Here is a 22,480-nt window from a genome sequence, read left to right as displayed (position 1 = left end):
TGGCAAACGGCGAACGGTGAACGGCGAACGAACATCGACAGCGAATTGCAGGTCGCACACTGCGAACCGCTTTGCGCTACGCGGATGTAATATATCTAAAATGCTTCAGCGGACTGTAAATGATATTTGTTTGTTTTGTTGTTGTTTGTTGTTTGTTGTCGTTTTTCTTTTTGTTTTTGTTTTCGCATTTGTATATCAGTTGACATTTGACAGCGCGTGTGGTTGCACGTTAGCGGCGGTAACAGAAACGCGTTAATTTCGACTCGGTAGAAAACAAACGTTGATCTTGCAAGTCGGATACTATCTCTATATGTCGGATATTCGAAAAATTAAATAAGTTTTAATTTGCAATTTTTTTTTTTAATAATAAATAACAAATATCAGAGATAAAAGAAAAGTTCATATTAACCGCAAAAAACAAAGAAAATTATTCAATAATAACGAAAAGAATGCAATAAATCGTACAGCCGCCGACTAATGCGTTGCTTCCTCTTTAGATCGCAAAAGTTAATTATAATAAAAAAATGAAATTTTAAATTTTTGTGGTTTTAAATACGTTTTCAATCAGTTCTAGAGAAATAATTCTACAGAAACTAAAAAATAGTATGTCATTAAATACAGTCGAAGTATTTGAGGTGAAAATATATGAATATTGTTTCATTTTAGTCTGAAGAATCAAAAGAACATTCTTCTTCTTTTTTGATATAGGTTTTTTCTGTCAAGAATTTTAAAAGTATACATTTTCAACAATATTATTGTATCTACAGTCTATGTTTCATCGAACAATGTATATAGTTCTTAAACCACTCGTTTCCACTTATCCCATTTAGACAGTTTTGCGCATTAATGAGGCCGTTAATGAGGATAATTTACCATTTATACCAGCTTTCATATAAATGAGCGTATTATAAATAAATCAACTGATTTAAGGTGAAAATAGTCGAATGCAATCCTTAAAAAATAAATTTCTCACAAAAGAAATAAACAAAATTTAAAAATTTTTATCATATGTTTTATATGTAACTTTAACTGTAAACAAACAAGCTATTTCACGTACATAAATCAATTTATGTCAATGAAAACGTTCAAATCTTAGCTTTATTAACATAAGTACTTTTAGCTGCAGTGGAAACATGATATTAACACTTTATTCATTATAAAAAAATAATTGCACGTAAAATGCTTAGAACAAACAAAAAGAAAGTTCAAACACTAGAATGTCTGTTACAACTGATCTTTTACAATACTTAGCTAGTAGAATGTTAGATAGAGTCAGACTAGTCTTTAATTGACCAAAAATTATCCAATGCTAGTCTATTTCATGTGAACGTTAGTAATCAATTCTAGAAAGGATATAGTGTGGCAGCGATGATGAACTTATGTATGTGTGCCACAAATATCACATTATACAAATTTTTGAATCTTCACATATACGCCTTAATCTCTATAGGCGATATTTTCCTATATTACATATGCCAATAACATTAACAAAAATTTTCAATGTTCCTTTCCTGCTTTCTCAATATCCAAATTTAAGGTTCTATATATTGTGAAGAGCTTATAAATCAACTCTTTACCTCTTCTAAACATTATCTGCTTTCTTAAAAGTTGTCGAAAATCTTGCCACACTCTTAAGCTCAGCTTTAAGATACCTGAGTCTGATATTGTAAGCAGCTTAAATATCACTTCCTGCCTTTTTCAAACTTTATCTGATTTTTTAAAGTAATCAAAAGTCTCTTTGATTGGGAATAAAATTTTTTCTCTACTCTCAAGACTCAGCCTTATTATTTTTGTGTACGACATTTTAAGCAGTTAAAATATCAACTCTTTACCTCTGCTTCCTAAAAGAAAGTCCAATAATCTTTCTATAGAAACAGAATTCCTTCTCACAGTCTCAAGAATCAGACTTAAAATATATAAGTCCGACATTGTAAGCAGCTTAAATATCAATTTCTTATAGAAGACGAAAATGGTAGTATCGGAATTGTATTTATTGTACAGTAGAACTTTACGATCTGAATCCTGTAAGTCAATCGCTGTAATGGCTTTTAATAATAACTACTGAAAAAAATAGTACGTAAAGCAAACATTTTTAATTTAAACAATTTATTAATACCAAAATTCTAATATGTAACTAGCTGTATTTCACTATATTATAACAGTATAGCAAAATAGTGTTTCGAAAAATGAGGGCTCGACTTGAATGAAATTCTCGCTACAATGGTTGGTTAGCTCAACTTACCTGAAACAAAAATTTACCCCGAATATTCAAAAGAGAATTAAAAGTGAAACCTTCTAAGTTTTAAAAGGGACTCAATTCATCGATGTTTTAAAATAAAAATTAGGCTCTATAGAATAAAGGAACTATTGTCCTTGCACAAACGTGGTAAATACAAAATACAGATGGTATTTCTCTCCGATATCTCATAAGAAAAATGTTCCAATTTATAAATTCATAGACGTTGTAACAATATTCCGCATCTGTACTTAAAGCATGCCCAAATCAATATTGAGTAAAAGACATCGCTTCCAACTTCAATGTAATCATGGTGCCGGTCATCAAAGTAAAACTTGATTTTATTAGTTTCATAATAATACTAATAATAAACTATTTGATAATAAACTATCAAAATGTTGATGTGTTTAAGTACATCCTTCCTCGTGCATTGATGAAGATTCCACAGGTCAATCGCCTAAAAGCTATGTATATTTCATTTTAAAAAGGACTATATCGAAAATTCAAATATATGTTTTTAAACATTTTCTTTTATTATTAAATTAATAAAAGATATAGTAGAGGAGTATAGAGATTATATAGCATCACAATATTCTTAGTATGAGCGGTAATGACAGCTTCTGGGTACACAGCAAGTTTTTCATCTTGATAAAAGAAGACCTTACTTTTTAAATTCGGACGCGTATTTCTTTACTATCAAACCATTGCTCATTAAGCTGACATCCCATATACTTATCGGTTATTTTTATGGCTGAACCAAATACTTTCTCCAGAAGTAGGTCGTTTAATTAAAGATTTGGTTGTAAAAAATATGTTGTTTCAACTGAACAATACCATACGCCTCACAACACCACCTGTTTCGGTATCTTTAACATAAGATCATCTAAGAACTATAGATTTTGGTAATGCAAATAGGACACCAAAATCATGTGATTTATTACCCCTGGCCTACTACTGGATCTTTTTTTTTTCAGGAATATTGTGTTTATATAAACAATTCTTAAACTCTCGATGTTTTAAAATTGATCATGCGACAATAACTTAGTCAAATCATTGTCAATTATGTGATAAAAAGCCATCGAAAACAATTTCAAAAAGATCCAATACTGTAATTCCTAGTAATAGAAGTTAGAGAACATTTGGATTATGTTGCATTTTACTACTAATGGCAACAATAAGGTCAATATGGTTCATTTGCAATTACTTTCGGAACCACAAAAGAATAATCCTGTAATAATATATCACGTACATTTATCATCTATGAATTTCTTTATTTCGATGCCCACAATTTAACTAACATATTATAGTAACACTATAAATCTGTATAGATCTTTAAATTATTGATGTTCTCAGTTAGTTGTCTTTCTAATAAATCTTTTTATTCAATCTCAAGACTTTTACTTCATCATCGCGTATTATCGTATGCAGAACCATGAGATGAGTTTGTGCTATATTGGAGAGAGAGACAGTTGTGCACAAGTTAGCCTATTAATAGATTCATATAGAGTTAACTCTATTTACCATAATATAAACACTAACTGAGTTTACTGAGTCTATTATATTTAATGGCATTAAACAAAATTATTTATATTATTCGAAATACAATCAATTATGTCATGAAATGTAAATTACACATCTCATAGAAATCTCACACTAATGTGAAATGTGAACTTGCTCCATTTTACTTAATTTCGTATTTTTTTCTAATAAAAATTTCCATTCTGAAAATACAATAAATGCACAAAAGTCTAGTCTAATTGCATATAAATGCATATAATAATCGCCAGACAAAAGCTAAAAATATTTTAATTATATTTATTAAATATACAAGAGTTTAGTTGATATTAGCTCGCGCCAATATTCAAATTCGGTGCATCACACACCCCACATAGACTCGATAAATAAACATTTTAAACTTTTTCTAACACACCACATTGTCTTTAATTAATTAGTTTGAACTGTAATAGTAACCTTTGATCTGTAACGATGGCTCAAAAATTTAAGAGTTCTTAAGAATTGCTAAGGCGGATTTGTCATGTCGGCAACTATTTAGATATTCATACGTTCTCTTAGTCTTTATAATGTCTTTGTTCTATAATGTAGTTTTTGTTTTTACTTTGTTACTAAGGATATATAATTTTATTTAATTTAAATACATAATGTCCAAATAAAAAATATATATTTATAAATTATTCCATAATGAATATTAAATATAATTGATATAAAAATTTGTTTCGAAAAATACACGAAATCCATGTTGTCATTCGATCGAAAGAACTACCCAACGCAAGTACAGAGTTTGAAATCAACTTCTGTGATGATTGTTGGAAATGTTAGAGGTCGGGCATTATAGAAGTCCTGGAGTATCTTGTTTGTTTTTGTTCAACTCTCTTGAAAACTAGAATAAAATTCTTTAGCGATACTAATTTTGAAGGGCTGACCTTTGTTTTTGATGATAGAGTGAACAATCTAATAAATTTTGCAAATGACATATATATTTTAATCAATGTGTGCTATCACTAACTGCCTTAACGGACTGTAATTTGGTACCGCTACGAACATATCACGACTACAAGTAGCCTCGGTCAAACAGCCAGCACTACCTACCTTTCTATTTATATTTATAAAATAATAATTTTGGTTAAATAAATGTATTTAAATATTCTCATTCGTATACACCACCTGTCTCTGCTAAGTAATGAGGATCCAAGAACAGCGAGGTGTACGTCCACAAACCACTCGTCAATTTCGATGACTAAATACCGTTCACCATTTTCTAAATAGATTTAATAAGCAGATCCCCATGGGCTGCAAAAACAACAGCTACATAAATAATGACAAATTTTGAGTTCAACTCACTTAACTAGTTCGTATTTAAGATTCTAATATTTCTAATATTTCAAGCAACCTCTTTATCACAATTTAAATAAATTTGTTTTATTTTTATTTTATTTGCTTTTTCATAAGCGCTCTTCATCACAAACGTTTTGGAGCTGTCAATATGAACTTCTGCAGTTCATTTTTTGTTGTAGTAGCTAAGTAGAAAGAGTATCACTTAAGAAGTCGACATTATAAACTGGTTTTAAGAATAGCTCGGTCTGAATCCCGGAGCCAGTCATCAATTTCGTGAACCTAGTCCCGGTCACCACTCTTCAAAAGGACTACACAATACCTGCGGGCTATAACAACAACAACATTATAATCTGATTAGTTGCGTTTTTCCACTTAAATCATTTCTAAGTAATCGTTAAAACGATTCTTCCGTAAAAACAACTTTACTATTGATAAATTGGATGATGTATGTACTTTGTTTTTAACTAATGAGAGGACCATCGTAGGGGACTGCTTACTTAACCGATAATGGCCTATAAATCTAACAAAAACAATAATTGTTTAACATGAAATGCTGTTTGTGTGCTTACACGGACTTAAGCTGCTCCAAAGGATTTATTTCATCCCTTAAAATTTTGAACAATTCGTTTAAGCCTCTCAGTTCTTTTTCTTTTTCGCATAAGAAAGCAACTATTATAAATACAAAAAGGTATAAATTAAGAATGCTAAAACTGGATTCACACGAGAGTTTTGTTTGTAATTTAAGCTGTTAAAAATTTTCATTTTATATTGAAAGCAATAACAATTGACAGCTAAAATTACAAACAAGACTTCGCGTGTGAATTCAGCATAACATTGAAAGGGACAGCAGCAAATGCTAGAGATAATACAAGAACAGAACAAAACAGTGTTTCTTAACACTGTTCTTAGAACATTGTTCTTAGAAATGTTCTTAGAACATTCGCATTTCGACTCTTGAAGTCTCTCTCTATAACTTATCAAAAAATAAACTTGTTATGATATGTCACAGTAAAATAGCAAAAACATAAAGGACGACAAGATGTTATTCCTGGAGTCCAAAATCATATTTACACATATTTAAGACAATACCAATAATAATTGTTCGCATTCCTTAAACAAAATATAGGTGGAAACATGATTGCGAAATATTCCAATTATAAAAAATAATACTTCGAAAATAATACGTTTGTGCTTTCGCACATAAAAATTTGAACAAAATCTTGCCAGTGTAGATGCCCAGTTAATTAACAGACAGATTCATACGTCTTTCCCTATTGATACTTTAGCGCTTATAATTAAATGAATTGCTTCTTATAAGTTCGAAGGTCGCAGCTGAATCCTTGAAGCACAACAAATTAGGCGCCTACACTGGCTAGAGTTTGGTCAGACTTTATGTTTGATTATACCTAAGTACATATATACATAAACTTTTATGTATTAATGAAAAAGTTAGTCTTTGCAAAATCTTGCCAAAGTCTAGCCAGTGTAGACGTAGGGTAATTCTGCCTTAACAGCTAGCTTTTTGCCCACACAGAAAGTGGGGTTCGAAGATATACACGAAGATTAAAACGGTCCGAAGCTTCGAAGAGCTTGAAACACTACTTTTCACACAATTTTCCAGTAGACGACATAAGGTTGTACTGGTTGTACGTTACCTCTGAATCGTCTGCTTTTACATATCAATCCAGTGCATTTGCGATAACAGTTCAACGAGATTTATACAATTTCGCTTGACTTACATACCGTAACGAAGACGAGGGTATTTGATTTAGAACGGCATTAAACGTTACACGAAATGACATATTTCAAGATCATTTTAAGTAGATTAAATTTAATAAATTTCTGCTGAGTGATTAATATCAGTATTGCACGAAGCAAAGTTTTATCTTAATTTAAAGTGTTACTGATAAGAAAAATCTCGTTCTGTTTTCGAGCAGATAAAAATGATAGTCGCGTCTCACACAAGCGGTGCAATAAATAATACACAATTTGCGGGTGCATTTCAAAGTAAATAATGTCTTCGGTGCAAATGCTAAAAATGCTTGAAATTTATTTAAACTGAAAGAAATATTTAAATTTAAATTTAAATTCGTGCATTTAATAAAAAATAAATTGCTTTTAACAAAAAATAGTTTCCGAAATAGTTGTCTCGTGAAAACTACAATAAATAAATAAAGCCAAAAAATTACAACAAAAAATATAATGGATAACGAAGGTGATAAGCAAATATCCACAAACGCTGGCAAATCGAAAACCCTATCGAAAACAGTATCATCACCCACTGCATTAAACATTACTGGTACAAGTGGCAAAACCTCAACTCCCACCCTTTCACAAATTGGCAAACAAACCTCGGTTAATTTCCGACATAGTCAACTTTATGACAGTGGTCCCGAAACGTCTGACGCTGATGAACAGACACGACTTATTCGCACACCGTCTTCACGCTCACATAAATTTATTATCATACCTTCAGTGGCAACAGGTGGCAATATTCCAACATTTCAAAAAACTAAATCCTCTTCGACATCATTGGCAGCAATTGGAACTGTTCAGAAGCCCATTTCCAGTGCACCTCAGCATGCACTATTACGACAAAAGTCAACCACACAAGTAGCAACATCACCTACAACATCTCATGGTACAATACCAAAAACAAACAAATTATTGCTATCAAAATCAAATGTAAATTTAATTAATTCAACCCTGCCGCAACATCATACACAAACACTAAGCCAATCATCGTCAGCATCGACATCGGATGTTGTTCATCAGCGTCACATATCGCCCAAAACAAGAGCAGATGAAATATCGCCAGCGACAATCACTACAACAACACCAAGCAACATTGTTAAGTTCACAATTGAAGACTATGAATCTGATAATCAAGCGTATGATGCTGCAACAAGTACAACACATCAACAACAACAACAACGAGAACAGCAACAACAGCACACTCTAGCTGAGCCGATAATTACTTCAATTAATTCAGCGGTAAATTTCACACCAACACCAATTGCAACAGAAACAGCAACAACAGCAACAGCAGCAGCAACACCACACACCCCCACACGATCATCAATGGAAGTTAATTGGCGTTCACATAACAACAATAACCGCAGCAGTGGCATGCGCACGGTTGTATCAGGTGAGTGAGGTTTGTGATTGCATTACTTTTTTAAGTGTAAATACATAAGTCCCATACGTTTCACTTAAATTTACTATCGGTCGTTACTACTAGGGGACTCAGTTTTTATTGCAAGTTTTTAAGTACAACAGTTTTAATGACAGATTAGAATAATGGTTTTTTTATGTAATAATTAAATAGATCATTATATATATTATTTTTTTGACTATTATGTTGAAGGTTTAAATAAAATCACAAATAATTACAATACGATATTACGATACGATATTACGATATTGAATCATTGAACCTACGAACTAGGGATTCAATTTTTTTTGTTATAGTTTTCATTCCGTTTTTATTTTGGCGTTTAGGTGGAAAGCATCGAAGGCCACAGTGTAAGACTTAAACCCACTAAAACCACCTACTTGAAACGAGTTGAGAAGATCTCACCCATAGGATTGCGAAAGACTTCCGGATGAAATCACATTCTAAGAATCAGGGGATAAAACATTAGAAGCATAAAACATTAGAAATCCATACCTTTTTAATTACAAAAAAAAAAAAACAATCGCATTGGTTTCATTCTCTACCCATTCTCTCTTTCTTGTGTTTTTACTAGAATTTCGGGTCAAAGTTCTCCTGTAAACTACATAAAATTAATAAAAAAAAAATTTGCACAAATATTGAATCGATCGGTAGATTAAGATATTAAGTACTTGTATATAATTCTATACTCTGACTTTAGTATATCAATAACTAAGTAATTAATCAATGCTAATTATTTTAATATTATAATGTATTGTCCTAATCATATTTACTACAGTTGTCTGTAATGCTACAATATTTCTGTTCCAATGATTCTTACAGTGACTCTACGAAAATAAGTTCGCAATTTTAGTTTAACTTATATTTTTTCTATTACAGCTTTAAATGAAATTATTTCGTGTAGTCACGGTCTTGACAATATATCAAGAACATTCTACTTAATGTCTAGCGATAGTACAAATATATTTGTTACTATCTGAAAAATAAGTTTTTCTGAATTAAGATTTGATTTCCAATATATTTTGTCCACTAATCAATAATAGTCAATTTATTAAAAAAAGAAATATGGTCAAGTGATTTCATACCTCTTTAATTAGAAGTAGCTTTGATATCACAAAATCATCGAAAATGTAGCTCTTAATGTATTCGAATTATTACAAAACACAGTATATATATACTGTGGGACATTGGGACAGCGCACTGTCCAGCAAGTGACACCATTGAAGTGAAGAATTAGCCGAAGTAGACCACGAAACGACTTGGGTCCATTTCTCGAAGGCTGAAAACATCTCTTGTTATTGCAACTACATCTCTTGTTATTGCAAGCAGCTTATTTGGCTTAATCAGAGTATCAATAGTGTTACTATTCTGATCGAAATGCTCTTTAAAAATTGTTAGATTAAATATTTTTCTTCATCAATACCCCGGTTTGCGTTGTTAAATGGGACCGACAAAATGTGACATAAATCGAATCACATTTCTTCACATATGTATTTAATTTTCAAAAATATTCTGGTTTTTGAGCACTTGTTGATAGAAAATTACCTTTCAACTCATTGAATATCGACACAGCCTTATTAGCCCTAATCGACATTCTTCTTTGATTCTGATTTTCTATCCAAGGGACTCCATTTTAACAATTAAAACTTCTATTTTTTATCACCTATTTGACCTGCAAGTGTGTGACAGTTTTTAAATTGTCCTTCATCTTGTTCGCATCACGATTACAAACTGTTCTTATAGTAGTTGGAGCTAAACCCAGAGTTCTTCCAACGTTAGCAGGTTTTTCACCAAATTTAAAACGTTTTAAAATGTCTAACTTTTGTTCCAAAGAAATTTGTTCTTTTTTGACTTTGACTTATTTTTAGACTTTATAAAGCTAAAATTTACCTTTCCACTTCACCATACAAATGTAAACTGACACCTTTTAACTAAAAACTGAATACATGTTAATCCCCATATAAACAATGTGACCTACAAGAAATAAAATAGAAATCCCCTCTGTACCCTCTGTAAAATCGACGCAAATCGAAACACAACCGAAGCAATTCAAAGCCAAAACTTAATTTTTTTGGCGACACAATGCAATGTAAATCGGGACATCGTAAATCGGGGTATAAGTGTATTAAAATTTTAAAAATAACATTAAGTTTATAAGCCAAGTCAAGTAAATAACGAAAATATTGACAAACTTCTCAATCACAATAGATCTGAACGAGTGCAGTACGTCCATACGATCTTTATTAGGGGCATTGAGGTCTGATATATTAAATCAAAAGGTATTGTTAGATTTGTCAACAGCCGCACATCAAATAAGTTATCTTAACAGACTCTTTTAAAGTATAGGTTTACAGTCCTCATAGATCACAATGTGCAAATATAATCATAATCATGATGTATTAGTCAACCAAGTACGTTTCGAAACATTTGCACTATGTTCAAATATTCTAATCTTACTATTTACGTTTGACGAGGGAGCTAATAATATAATAATAAAATAATACTTATACTAATAATGTAAAGAACTAATAAATGTAAAGAAAGGATGACTAATAAAACAGCTTATAGGCAAAATTCGATTATTAGATTATTATGTTAGATGCACATCGTATTGTTGGAAGATGTTATATATCGTAAAGGATATGCCTAATGATTAATGAACTGAAAAGTATAGTATCACAAGCCTTAAGATTATAATGGTACAGACATCTCCTGATGAGTTATGGGTAATAAAAGAGTAATTAGAGATTTTTGATGCGAAGCGTTAAGAATCCAAAAGAAGAAGACAATTACGAAACAGATGTCAAGAAGATACTGAGAAAGTCTTGAGAAAGATAAGAATAGCCAACTATTGCATAAAGGCAGAAATTAAACAAGACTGGAAGAAAATTTCACAAGAGGCAACGATGCAACAGGAACAATGATGCAGATCAATTTATATGAAATCCTTTTTTTTTATTTATGTAGATTAGAATATCTTCGTATTAAAATTGTTGAAATCATTTCCAACTTGCGTTTTTTTTAAATTGATTTCGCAATATCTAAATCAATGCTAAGTTAACATAATGTTTCTTGAAACCCTGTGGAAAAATTTTTATGCCCTCTTTTGTGATACCACCCCTAGTTGATGGTAGTATGCGACGACTGCTTCGTCATTGCAGTACTGGTTTATCAATAAATTAAACTAAAAATTTGAAATGTAAGATAGCACTTAAGGTGTTTACATATATCTTATTTACTTAAATAAATCAAAAGAAGAAGTAATTCGAACTAAGTTTTTTTTTATAATATTTTCATGTAACTCAGTTATTCGGAAATCATAAATGACGTCTGTAATATGAAATCTCCATGTTTACCTCTCACTTTATCACTTTGTCAGCAAAAAGAGTTATTTACATTTTTTAAAATTTATAAATTATTATCATATCATTCCATTTAAAAATAAATTGAATAATTGTGATACGGTGATATTGTGATATTATTGCAAATAAAAGACATTCAAGGTTGATAAATTGCATGGCCCAAAGAAGAGAATATATGAGAAATGATAATAAAACTACTGATTTGTATGGAAATTCTTGATATCTCAATATTTCAAGTATTAAAAATATTATTTATTGTAAATATGCGATGTATTTGAAAGCTGAACTATTTTACCATTGTCCATGACGCTTCATACTATATGCTTCTGTGAGACTTTCTACAATATATAGACTTTTTAATGACTATTTGATGGTTTTGTAGAGTCATTAGTAGTTCTAATTCATAGATTTTAATAGTTTTTCATAAAGTTAAATATGTTATGTTTACTTAATGGACTTCCATTGTGATCATAAGAATATGTTACAACCTTATAAGTTTGTAATTTATCAGGAAATATATATAATGCAGGAATTTAAAACGTTGCGCATATTGGTATAAGTTTATTTCTATAGGATCTAAGATACAGTCATGGTAAAGATGTTTAGTAAAAGTAGGTAGTCTTACCAAAACCATTAATACATCATTAACACTTATTTGTTTAATAATTTTTAAATCAAAAAGAATTATAAGAAACTATATACTTACCAGTTTTCAAATATTGAAACATTAAGAAGAATTAGGTAGGTAGGTAGGTAGGTAGTTAGGTAGCTTGGTAAAATGGAAGAAAGACCGAGCACTCTGCTATAACCTAAGCAATAAATTGAGTGTTTTACTACTAGCCAGTCGCGTAATAATAAATAATAATAATAATAATAAATAATAATAAACGAATAAAAACATTTGCCAATTGCCAATTTCGGATATATCATTAATTTAAATAATGAAAGAATCATTCATAAGTTGAATTCTGGATCTAAATAAGTTTTGACAGCAACAAAGCATTTATTCTGGTGTTTCATCCTTGAACGCTTGTAGACACGATCTTGAATCAGGAGTTTCACAAAGCAGAACTAACCTGATTCTATGTCGTTCTATTGTACTCTCTTCCTTAAGAACCAATATTATTTTACACACTTCTCACTTGTTCCTATGATTGACTTTATTCATACTAATCAGATAAATATATTAAGTTCTAAATTTTGATTATGTAAACCACGTCGCCCTTGATCTGGCCTAGCTTTGGCTTCATAAAATCTCTACTTTCGATTTAGACTTTACTTGTACACCTCTTGTACACTTATATTGTAATAGAAAATAATAACGCATTATAAGGATCTAGAGAATTTTTTGATTTTGATACTATTGACTATTATATTTAACTATATGAATAAATATGGTATTGTTTAGTTTAGTTCGATAGAAGCAGTTGACAATGGTAATAATAACTTCAGACTGATGTACAGCGCATTAGTAACTAACTAGACATTATTATATACTAACACCAAAGTATAGCGATTGCAATCAAAAATTCGTTAACTGAAAGTATGTAAGACGATGATGAAGATCTCAATTCTATACAATTTCTTACCAGTTTATTTAACTAGTTCAATAATAGTTACAAGCCACACATTTAAAGAGTTTCGTCATTAATTCGTATGGGAGTTGTTATTAGATACATAAAAGTACCATATTCATTTTAGGATCTTTCTTACTAAAATGTTTCTCCGATATCATTAACAAAGGCATTAAAGACAATGTCTGTTTCATTGAAACGACATAGTGGATTTCTGGTTCAGTTAAAAGTTTCCCTGGAAGAGTTGACAAGCTTTTATATTTAATATTCGTATATATTTATATGTATATATTGGGTCAAAATCTCGGGTCTAAGTGAGCCGATGTTGTTTATATAAGACAAGTTGCCACATTTACCCACCTACCTACCTAGACAAACGAAGGTTATTCTAATACCTATGGAACTTATAGAATCTGTAGATATAGAATATTTTTTAACAATAAGACAATGGAATTATAAAATAAACAAGTACTTGGGAAATCATTGGTTTGATGCAATCTCAGTCAACACTCCCAAATTATGTTTATAATAATATAAATTCTATTTATGTATTTTTTTGTAGAAAAAATCCTGAATTTCAAAACAATAAAAAATAATTAATTTTACAGCTTGCATGCCAGATCTAAACTTCTCCATACACGATCCGCTACAGCAATACCTACAGCCAACCACTTCATTGGATGGCAAAGAGTTCACTTCAAGTTCCTATTTATGTCAAGATCATGTAGCAAGTCAAATATATTCGGATGTGATGTCAGTGCGTTCCTTGGCGTCGATTGGTATTGGTTCAACAGATGGACGCAAAATAGTTATACGCCGCGTGCCCAACACACCGACAGAGCTCTTCAGCTTGGTGCATCCACCGTCGCCACCGTAAGTAAAAATACATTCATTTCAATTATGCATTCGCATCAAAATTAGTAATTAATGAGTTGAGGATAAACTTTGGACTCTGTTTTGCCTCAACAGTGGGTTAGCTTCATGTCATCAAAGCCGAATTACCGGCTTTTTTATTTTAAATTTAAAATCGCAATTTTACATAAATTAGACGCGGTTACTATTCTGCGTGGGTTTTTGTCGTAGATTTTAATTTTTCATGTTTTCTTCTCATTAAATTTTTTGATCATTTCATTTTCTGCATTTTGTCTGTGTTATTTCCTAATTTATTTCCACTTTAATCGAATGCATTTTATAATTTATAATTACGGCAATTCAAGTATGTTTATTCAAAATTCGCTAAAACTGACTTTGACATGAAGATAAGGAGAATAAATTGCTTTTTTATTACAAAATTGGAAAATCTTCTTCGGCATCATTTGCTCTCAAACGTTTTTATTTATCACGTTCTGACAAATTTTACATTGAACTATCTGCACTATCTGAGGGTCATATTTTAGAAAAAGAGACTTGAGACTCTCTTATACTCTCTTATATCTCAAGCGATCTTCATTTCTTGTAAGTGTAGAATTATCCAATTTGTGACTCCGAAAGTAAATGTAAAGAAAAAATACTTGTGATTGAGATTTTATCAAACTTTTATTTCAATGGATTGTTTAGACTATATTGTTGCCATTAGGAGTGAAATATAACATTATCCAAATGTCTTTCATTGAACATTTCACACTATTGGATCCTTAGAAGACAATTTACGGCAACTTAGCGAATGTCCTTTTTGACAGCGTCAAGAGCTTGAGGCTTATCCACATAAGCACACTAAGCAAGTAATACATATTATATGATATATGATCACATGATCTTAGTGGTCAATTTGCATCATTAAAACGTAAATTAACCGTCGGGAAAATTTCAATTATACTTACGTCTTGTGACAGTATCCCATTAACATCACATATATATACCATGTTTAGTTTCACGCCAAAGAGAAAATGTTAATCATGTGACAGTATTGATCAGACCCTCATCTGACAAAGCCACAAAATGCAAAATGACTCTCATCACTAAAGAAAATTTGATCCGAACTGCATCTACTACAAAACCACCTTATTTCTAAATAAGTTTTTGTTAAATGGGCCATATTGTAAAAAAAACAAAGCCGAAACTAAATATATGATGTCTTGAATGAAATATATCATTGAAATAGTGTAGCTAAAACGCGACCACAAGATAGATAGTACTTTATTCAAAAATACAAGAGGGTTTTCTATAACAGTCGACGCTTTATATCTACGTAAGTTTATATGCCAAAATTGAATTGATTTAAATGGAACTTTGTGCAGATATCGAATATTATTTGAACAAATCATTAAACTTATTTTTATGAAACATCTTTATTATACAATAAATAAAAGAAGTGCAGTTCCCAATATATTAGTATATGTCACACCTATGAGTTACATATATCTTTTCGATAATTATTTAAAAATATATTTATATACCAAATAACTTTAATTTATCTCAACAACTGAAAGACTGACTAAGGTTGAATAGGAACTGCAATGACTCCTTACCTACAACAAATTTTTCGTCAATCTTAACCTTTATGTGCTCGGGATATTTTTCCTACGTTGCCGGTCGGAAGTCTACATTTGTAGCAAGCAAGTATGTTATGAAGAAATCTAGACCAACATATTAAAAAAACACTTTTACACCTATGAGTTACTTATATCTTTTCGATAATTATTTGAAAATATTTATATACCAAATAACATTAATTTATCTAAACAACTGAAAGACTGACTAAGGTTGAATAGGAACAGCAATGACTCCTTACCTACAACAAATGTTTCGTCAATCTTAATATAAACAATCTAACAAGCATGCTTAAATCGATGTATCTAGTCTAGCTATTAATAATCTATTACTGTTATAGGGTCTTCGATGGCTTCTTGCCTACAACAAGTCTTTCGTTAATCTTAATATACCTTCAACATATGAAGAATTAAGCATCTATTACTGTTATAGGATCTTCGATGGCTTCTTGCCTACAACAAGTCTTTCGTCAGTCTTAATATACCTTTCACATATAGTATATCAAAGTGACCATTGAAGTCCCTGTTCAATATTGTCAATATTTAACTCAAATAAATTAAGAATAGCATGACACATTATTTTTATTTTGTCAATTTAAATATCATAAAAAAATATTTTGTTATTTAAGAGTTTTTAAATTGTATTATTTATTTTACTATTTTCATAACATTTTATAGCTTCCGAATGTAATTTCGATCACGGCATCAAAAATACTCGTAAACCAAAAAGTGTGTTTTGGTTTGACATTTTAGCTTGACATGATCCGCTCAGAAATTAACTGAATGCAAATATCTTGTAGTTGTAGTTATTATTCAATTAAACAGATTGCTAAATAATTTGAAATAAAACTGTCATGATCAATTTGACATGATTTTCAAACAAGTGTAGTTAATAGAGTTTTTTGATAGCTAAGCGGGGTGCTTCAGGAAATCATTCGAACACCTAAACAATCTGGGTATAACGCTTGCATCATGCAAACTATTACAGGCTCAACGATAAGCCGGCATCTATATGCAATTTGACCACGCTTCATTAAAAAGAAATCCAAAACTAATGTGGTAGGTTTACTCGCAATACTTTACATTCTCTTTGTTCAACACATGCGTGGCACCGCCTTACTACTCTAGGAGCTTCCTTTTTTGAGCATCTTCGTCAACTGCAAGACTTCCCATTAAATAGCATTTTGAGCTTTGCCAAATGTTTAAGATGATTTCAAATCTCTCAGCTTTTATCATACACGGTAACACAAAAGGCCAATACGCCTAGGTGGATCTCTTTAGACCGCCGATGCAACCGAACCCAACACAGTAGAGTATTCGTCCAATCCACATTTGAACCCACCCTCTTGAAGTGACCAGATTCCTCCGTCTGGATCCAAATTCATTTCAATTTAAAACCCACTAATCCACAATCCATCCCTTCTCCCTTATTCCCATCCCTCTATCTTCAACCATCACCCATCCACATCTAAACCCATGTGTTAGACTTGTAAAACCTTTCATGTTGTATGCTCTTAGGTCCTGCGGGTTAAAACAACAACATCAACATAGTGGAGTTATTTCGATTGAAAAACATGTTTTAAAGAGATATTATACTAATACACTACATCCTTAATTTGTTATCTGTTTGAGATTACGAATTATTACTTATAGCATCGCGTATTTATGATCATTTCGACTTATGTTTTCAATCCAAGTGATTTGAAGATTATTAATTCTGCTACTACTTGGGAACTAGGAATGGAGAAGTAATTATTTTTGTAGCTAGCTTATCGACTGTATTATATCCCTAAGTGAGTTCTGAAACCCACATATACCATATACTTGATTTTTGTATTCAGTTTATTGAATGCATATTACTCCGTCTGTCCGTCCGACTGTAGCTAATTATACTTATTATTTACCATGGAAAGGATATATTTAACAAACGTGCAACATTTAGTTAAATATAAGAAAATTTTTAAATAAAATATTTTTAAAACATTAAAAGGTTTTTATTTAAAAATAATATTTATACATCACTTCTCATCTAAATTGGTTCCATATTTCCTATTTATATGAATTATTTTTTTTTAATATTTTATATTATTATTATTAATTTAAAGACAGAGAGTACTAAGCTTACTAAATATTTTCACTCGTAAATTTCACAATTACAAATAATTTAACAGAAAAACTATCATTAAAATTCTATTGAAAATTTTATTTTCGAATTCCTTGGGACTATCAAAATAGATTTAATTTAATTCAATCAAAGTTTTAAAAATAAATAAAACTTATTTACAATTATTTTCTTTCAACATTCAATTTGTAACATTGTTATATATATATAATAACAGTAGGTATTTCCTCGTTTTCAACATGACTTTACACATATTATCTGAAATCGTATTATAAACTTCCTCAGTTACTGCTAGATAGATCTTAGTCCAATATTTTAAAATAATAGACAGCTGTAACAGCTCCCTCTCTCTCATTATTAAATCATCTGTTTAAATCTACTCTCCAAGAAATTGAATGTATTAAATGTTGAATGAATGTGATATTTAGCTTGAATATGATCTTCATATGGCCAAAACATAATTCAACTTTTATTATGATCATAATCTATAGAATTGAGCTATAGATTATCAATCACGAATTGATCGAGGAAAAAAAAAAATTAAAGATGTCTAGATGTGAGAAAATGAAGTTCGCATGTTTAACAATAAGAAATTGTCCCGTCAACATCATACCAATTTCCTAGGTCGCCTTCTTCCTATTTATGTCGTCATCAGACTTAAATAATATTATTTTTTAGACGTAACTAAAATAATAATATTGTGTATAATATATTATATATGTTATATGCAATATATATAATGGCTTATATATGTATATAAGTAATTCATTGGAGCCCTTTACTTTACTTACTTACTTACTTCAGTCATAACAACCCGTTACCGGATTACCTCCTGATGCAGCATCTGTGCCTTCTCCAGTCTTTTACATCAAATACGGTTAGTGCTCCCTCAACTTGATCACTCCACTGGAAAAACCTCTACGCCTTCTTCCACCAACTACCGCTCCAAATACCTTTTTCGCTGGAGCATCTTTATCCAAGATAACGAAGCCGCTGGATATTATTTCGCTGAATTATATCAATACCATGATAAACCTCGTACAGCTTGTGTTTCATTTCGATGCGGTAGTCGTCGCCAATTCGTAGAGAACCAAAAATCCTAACATATGCTAACATAGGCTAGGAAAATCTAAATGTCTAAATATCATTGTATTCACAATAAGTCACTATAAGTGTAGAGTAGAAGGTGTGATAGGCAAAGGCATGTCTGTCACTTGTAATCACGTCAGGCTTATGATCATCAATTTTTTTGGTGCGCAACTTAAAATATGGACGAGGTACCTATGTGATTACAAAGGAACAGAGTCACCAGAGTCACCGTTTAAGCTTTGTTTCATCAGAAATTTCCCGGGGATCTAATTTAATATTTTAGTGATGTGATTTGGTCACCAATACCCGTGATTTATTAACATTAGAGATTTTTTGTGAGATTACGGAAGGATCGTGCTTATGTGGACTATCTTCATACTCTCGATGCTGTGAATATAAGAACCTGTCAAGTAAGACTGAGCTATTGCCATTTATGTGGTGAAGTATTGTAGGCTATGTGCCAGATCATCAAAAATTATTTCAGAGGGATGCAGTACTATCAATCTTCGCTTAAATATTGTTTTATTTCACACCTTAAAGTCAACAATGAATTTAAATAATATGTTAAATTCAAAATTTCAATATATTTATTTAAACAATATACTAAAAAAAAAATTTTATCTTAACCAATTTTAAAATCTTAACCACAAATTTGAATTAAAATTATGTTTATATTTAGAAGCACAAAATGTATAACCCTGTATATTTTTAAAGTCAATATCTTTGAGAATATAGCGAACTCAAAAATATTTTCGTTTAAAATATGTATAAAAAAATACTATTTAAATATTTTTATCTATAAACGAAGTAATTGGAATATTAATTATTACAATCCAATGCCACTTATGGAAATAGCTACATCTGTAATTCAGAAGAGGAATCCCAAGCGAAGCTCATTATATTAAACTAAAATAGATCGCTCACATAAAAAATGTACAAAAAAAAATAACACTTTTTAAAAAGTTAATAACGTAATAGCGCCAATTAATCATATTATTCTAATTAATTGATATTAGCACATGCCTAAATCGTTTCTAAAATGTTTAAACAAATATCAAACGAGCATTATTACTAATACATTGAATTTGCTTACTCAAAGATATATAGATGAAAGTGTGTACCGCCAAAAATCTTTCCAAATAAAAAAGAAGGCAAGTAAATTTATGGAAAGTACCAGAAACTGCCCGAATTTATTAGAAAAATAAATTCAATTCTTGAAGAAATGATATTTTGAAACACTTGGAGTGGTATTCACTGAAGATATATAGCATATGTACATATGTTATAACCAGTCATTGACGTAGCTAGGACGGTGCTAATGATAGAATATACTAGAAAATATTTATTTTGACAATGTTTTTGCAGTGTATTATCTGTACATTACCTTGTTTATAGGGAGATCTATCCTCCAAACCACCTGGAGTATCCCTGTAAACCTTCACTGTTAGATTTTAATACTAACTAGCGTTCTGCAACTCTGTCGATCGAACGATAAAATAGATTTGAAATATTTCACTGAATTGATATCTCCACATGATTTTCTCGGCTTTATTGAATACTTAAGCCAGCTATCGTTTACCTATATAAGATGTATGTTCATCTAGTTGTCTATTAATATCGCACAGAGAGGTAATTACGTCACTTATTTGATGTTCTACATCATTTCTCGTTTTGCTCTTAAGAAACTTAATATAGTCACGAACAACGGCTACGAAGCAATCTATTAATTGCTTTCCTTTACTATTAAACATTTTTGGAAGGTACCCAATATGAAGAGATTGTTTTTTTGTCTGTCTACAAAAAAATTCATTAAGCACTTAGTTGATTCTTTTCAACAAATAAGTTTTGACGCTTTTTTAATAGCAAACACTTCTACCCAAAAAACAATGATTATACGATTTTCTTATATCCAGTACAAAAGACGGTGCTTTCAACTCCCTATTGTATTTTAGAATCTGTATAGCTTTTGAAGGCAGTATGTTTTCGTTTCAAGCCTTTATTTTCGATTTTTGTTTTAAACAAAAAATCCAAGATGTATAGTCCAATATATATAGTCGATATCATATTGTCTGAACCGACTGTATTATTAAAATTTATACATTGTGACCGAAAAGTTTCCGGTCACAATGTACAAACGCAAAATTCTTAATCTTCATCAATATTTATTTTATCTCCTTCAAAATATGCTCCATTAGAAGCGATACACAAATGCCAACGTTTCTTCCAATCATCAAAACATTTTTTATTGGCGCTTTCCGGTATGGCTTTGAGTTCCCTCTGCGAATTCTGTTTTTCGTCTTCTATGGATTCAAAACGCGTTCCTCTGAGTGGTAATTTGAGTTTGGGAAACAGGAAAAAGTCACACGGTGCAAGATCAGGTGAATACGGTGGCTGTTTGATGGTATTTATTGAATGTTTGGCCTTAAAATCGTTGATAATGTTGGCTCGGTGCGAGGGAGCATTATCGTCATGAAAAATCCATGAATTATCCTTCCACAATTGAGGCCGTTTACGGCGGATAGCTCTCACGACCGATGCCTAGCTCTCGTGCTATCTCTCTAACACTCACATGAGGATTTTGGAACACGATTTCCTTTGCCTTTTCAATGTTTTCGTCGGTGGTAGAGGCCGAAGGTCGTCCAGAACGCGGCATGTCTTCGACGGTCGTACGACCGTCCTGAAAGGCTTTGTACCACTCATAAACTTGAGTTTTCGATAAAACTGATTACCCATAAGCCTTTTGTAGCATTCGCAACGATTCTGCACACGAAATTTCGTTCGAAACACAAAATTTGATGCAAACTCTTTGTTCAATATTTTTTTCCATTGTTTTTTCGCAACGCACTACTGAGGGGAACTGGTTTCAACAGCTGCCGTAAACGAACTGTCTGACAGATCGCGCTCATTTTTGGCATAGTAATTAAGGAAAGTGCTGCCAAACTACATAAACTTAAAATATCGAAAAATATACAGCGCGCGAATTTTAAATGAGAACTTCCGAAAACCTTTCGGTCACAATGTAGAGCTATTTATAGAGTGAAGTTGATTTTCACTCAAATCCCAATAAATATTTTACTCTATAAATTACTTGCTTCAACTGACCTTAACATTAAGGGAGTCAAAATATTTAAACAATTACTAAATTTAGTCCTCACCGAATTCTTGTCGGTTAGTGCTATTGAACTGAAGGAAAACCACACCTATTAAAAACGCAACGCATCTACATTTACATTTACTTCTTAAGTATGATTATGTTAAGAGTTCTGAATAAAATTGAAAAGTTTTGATATATTTAACACTGTAAAGTTTCAAAAAGTTATAATAGGAGCATTCGCTTTATCTTGCAACATCATTGCAAGGTGCACGAAATGCAAGAATGCTTCACTAAACTTACAAGAGTGCGAGAATATCTTTGTTGCAGAATTGCAACATCAAAATAAAACAGCTGTTTTTGCAACGTATCACATGCATTTGAGAAGTAACAGACATCAAAACAGCTGTTTTTTTTCTTCTTTGTATCGTTGTCCATTGCAAACTCATGCAATCTGTGCATTTCGTGCACTTTGCATTGACTAAACAA

The 22,480-nt window shown here is 31.2% G+C and overlaps 1 protein-coding gene across 2 annotated transcripts in view; it reads left to right on the top strand.

Moving 5' to 3' along the window:
- The first annotated feature begins 7,227 nt into the window (after positions 1 to 7,227).
- LOC119687769 (sodium- and chloride-dependent GABA transporter ine) overlaps positions 7,228 to 22,480 on the top strand; it is a 34,057-nt gene continuing 18,804 nt past the window's right edge. The window contains exons 1-2 of one of the 2 annotated variants that reach the window (XM_038102236.1): positions 7,228 to 8,237; positions 13,809 to 14,073. In XM_038102236.1, coding sequence (XP_037958164.1) covers positions 7,292 to 8,237; positions 13,809 to 14,073 — 1,211 coding nt within the window. In that variant the 5' untranslated portion in view covers positions 7,228 to 7,291. Of the gene's footprint in view, positions 8,247 to 13,808; positions 14,074 to 22,480 lie in introns of both variants that reach the window. The other variant, XM_038102237.1, reaches the window with a different exon arrangement.

The sequence above is a fragment of the Teleopsis dalmanni genome, chromosome X (genome assembly GCF_002237135.1).
Source record: "Teleopsis dalmanni isolate 2A chromosome X, ASM223713v2, whole genome shotgun sequence".
NCBI lineage: Eukaryota > Metazoa > Arthropoda > Insecta > Diptera > Diopsidae > Teleopsis > Teleopsis dalmanni.
This window is presented reverse-complemented; position numbering and strand designations above follow the sequence as displayed.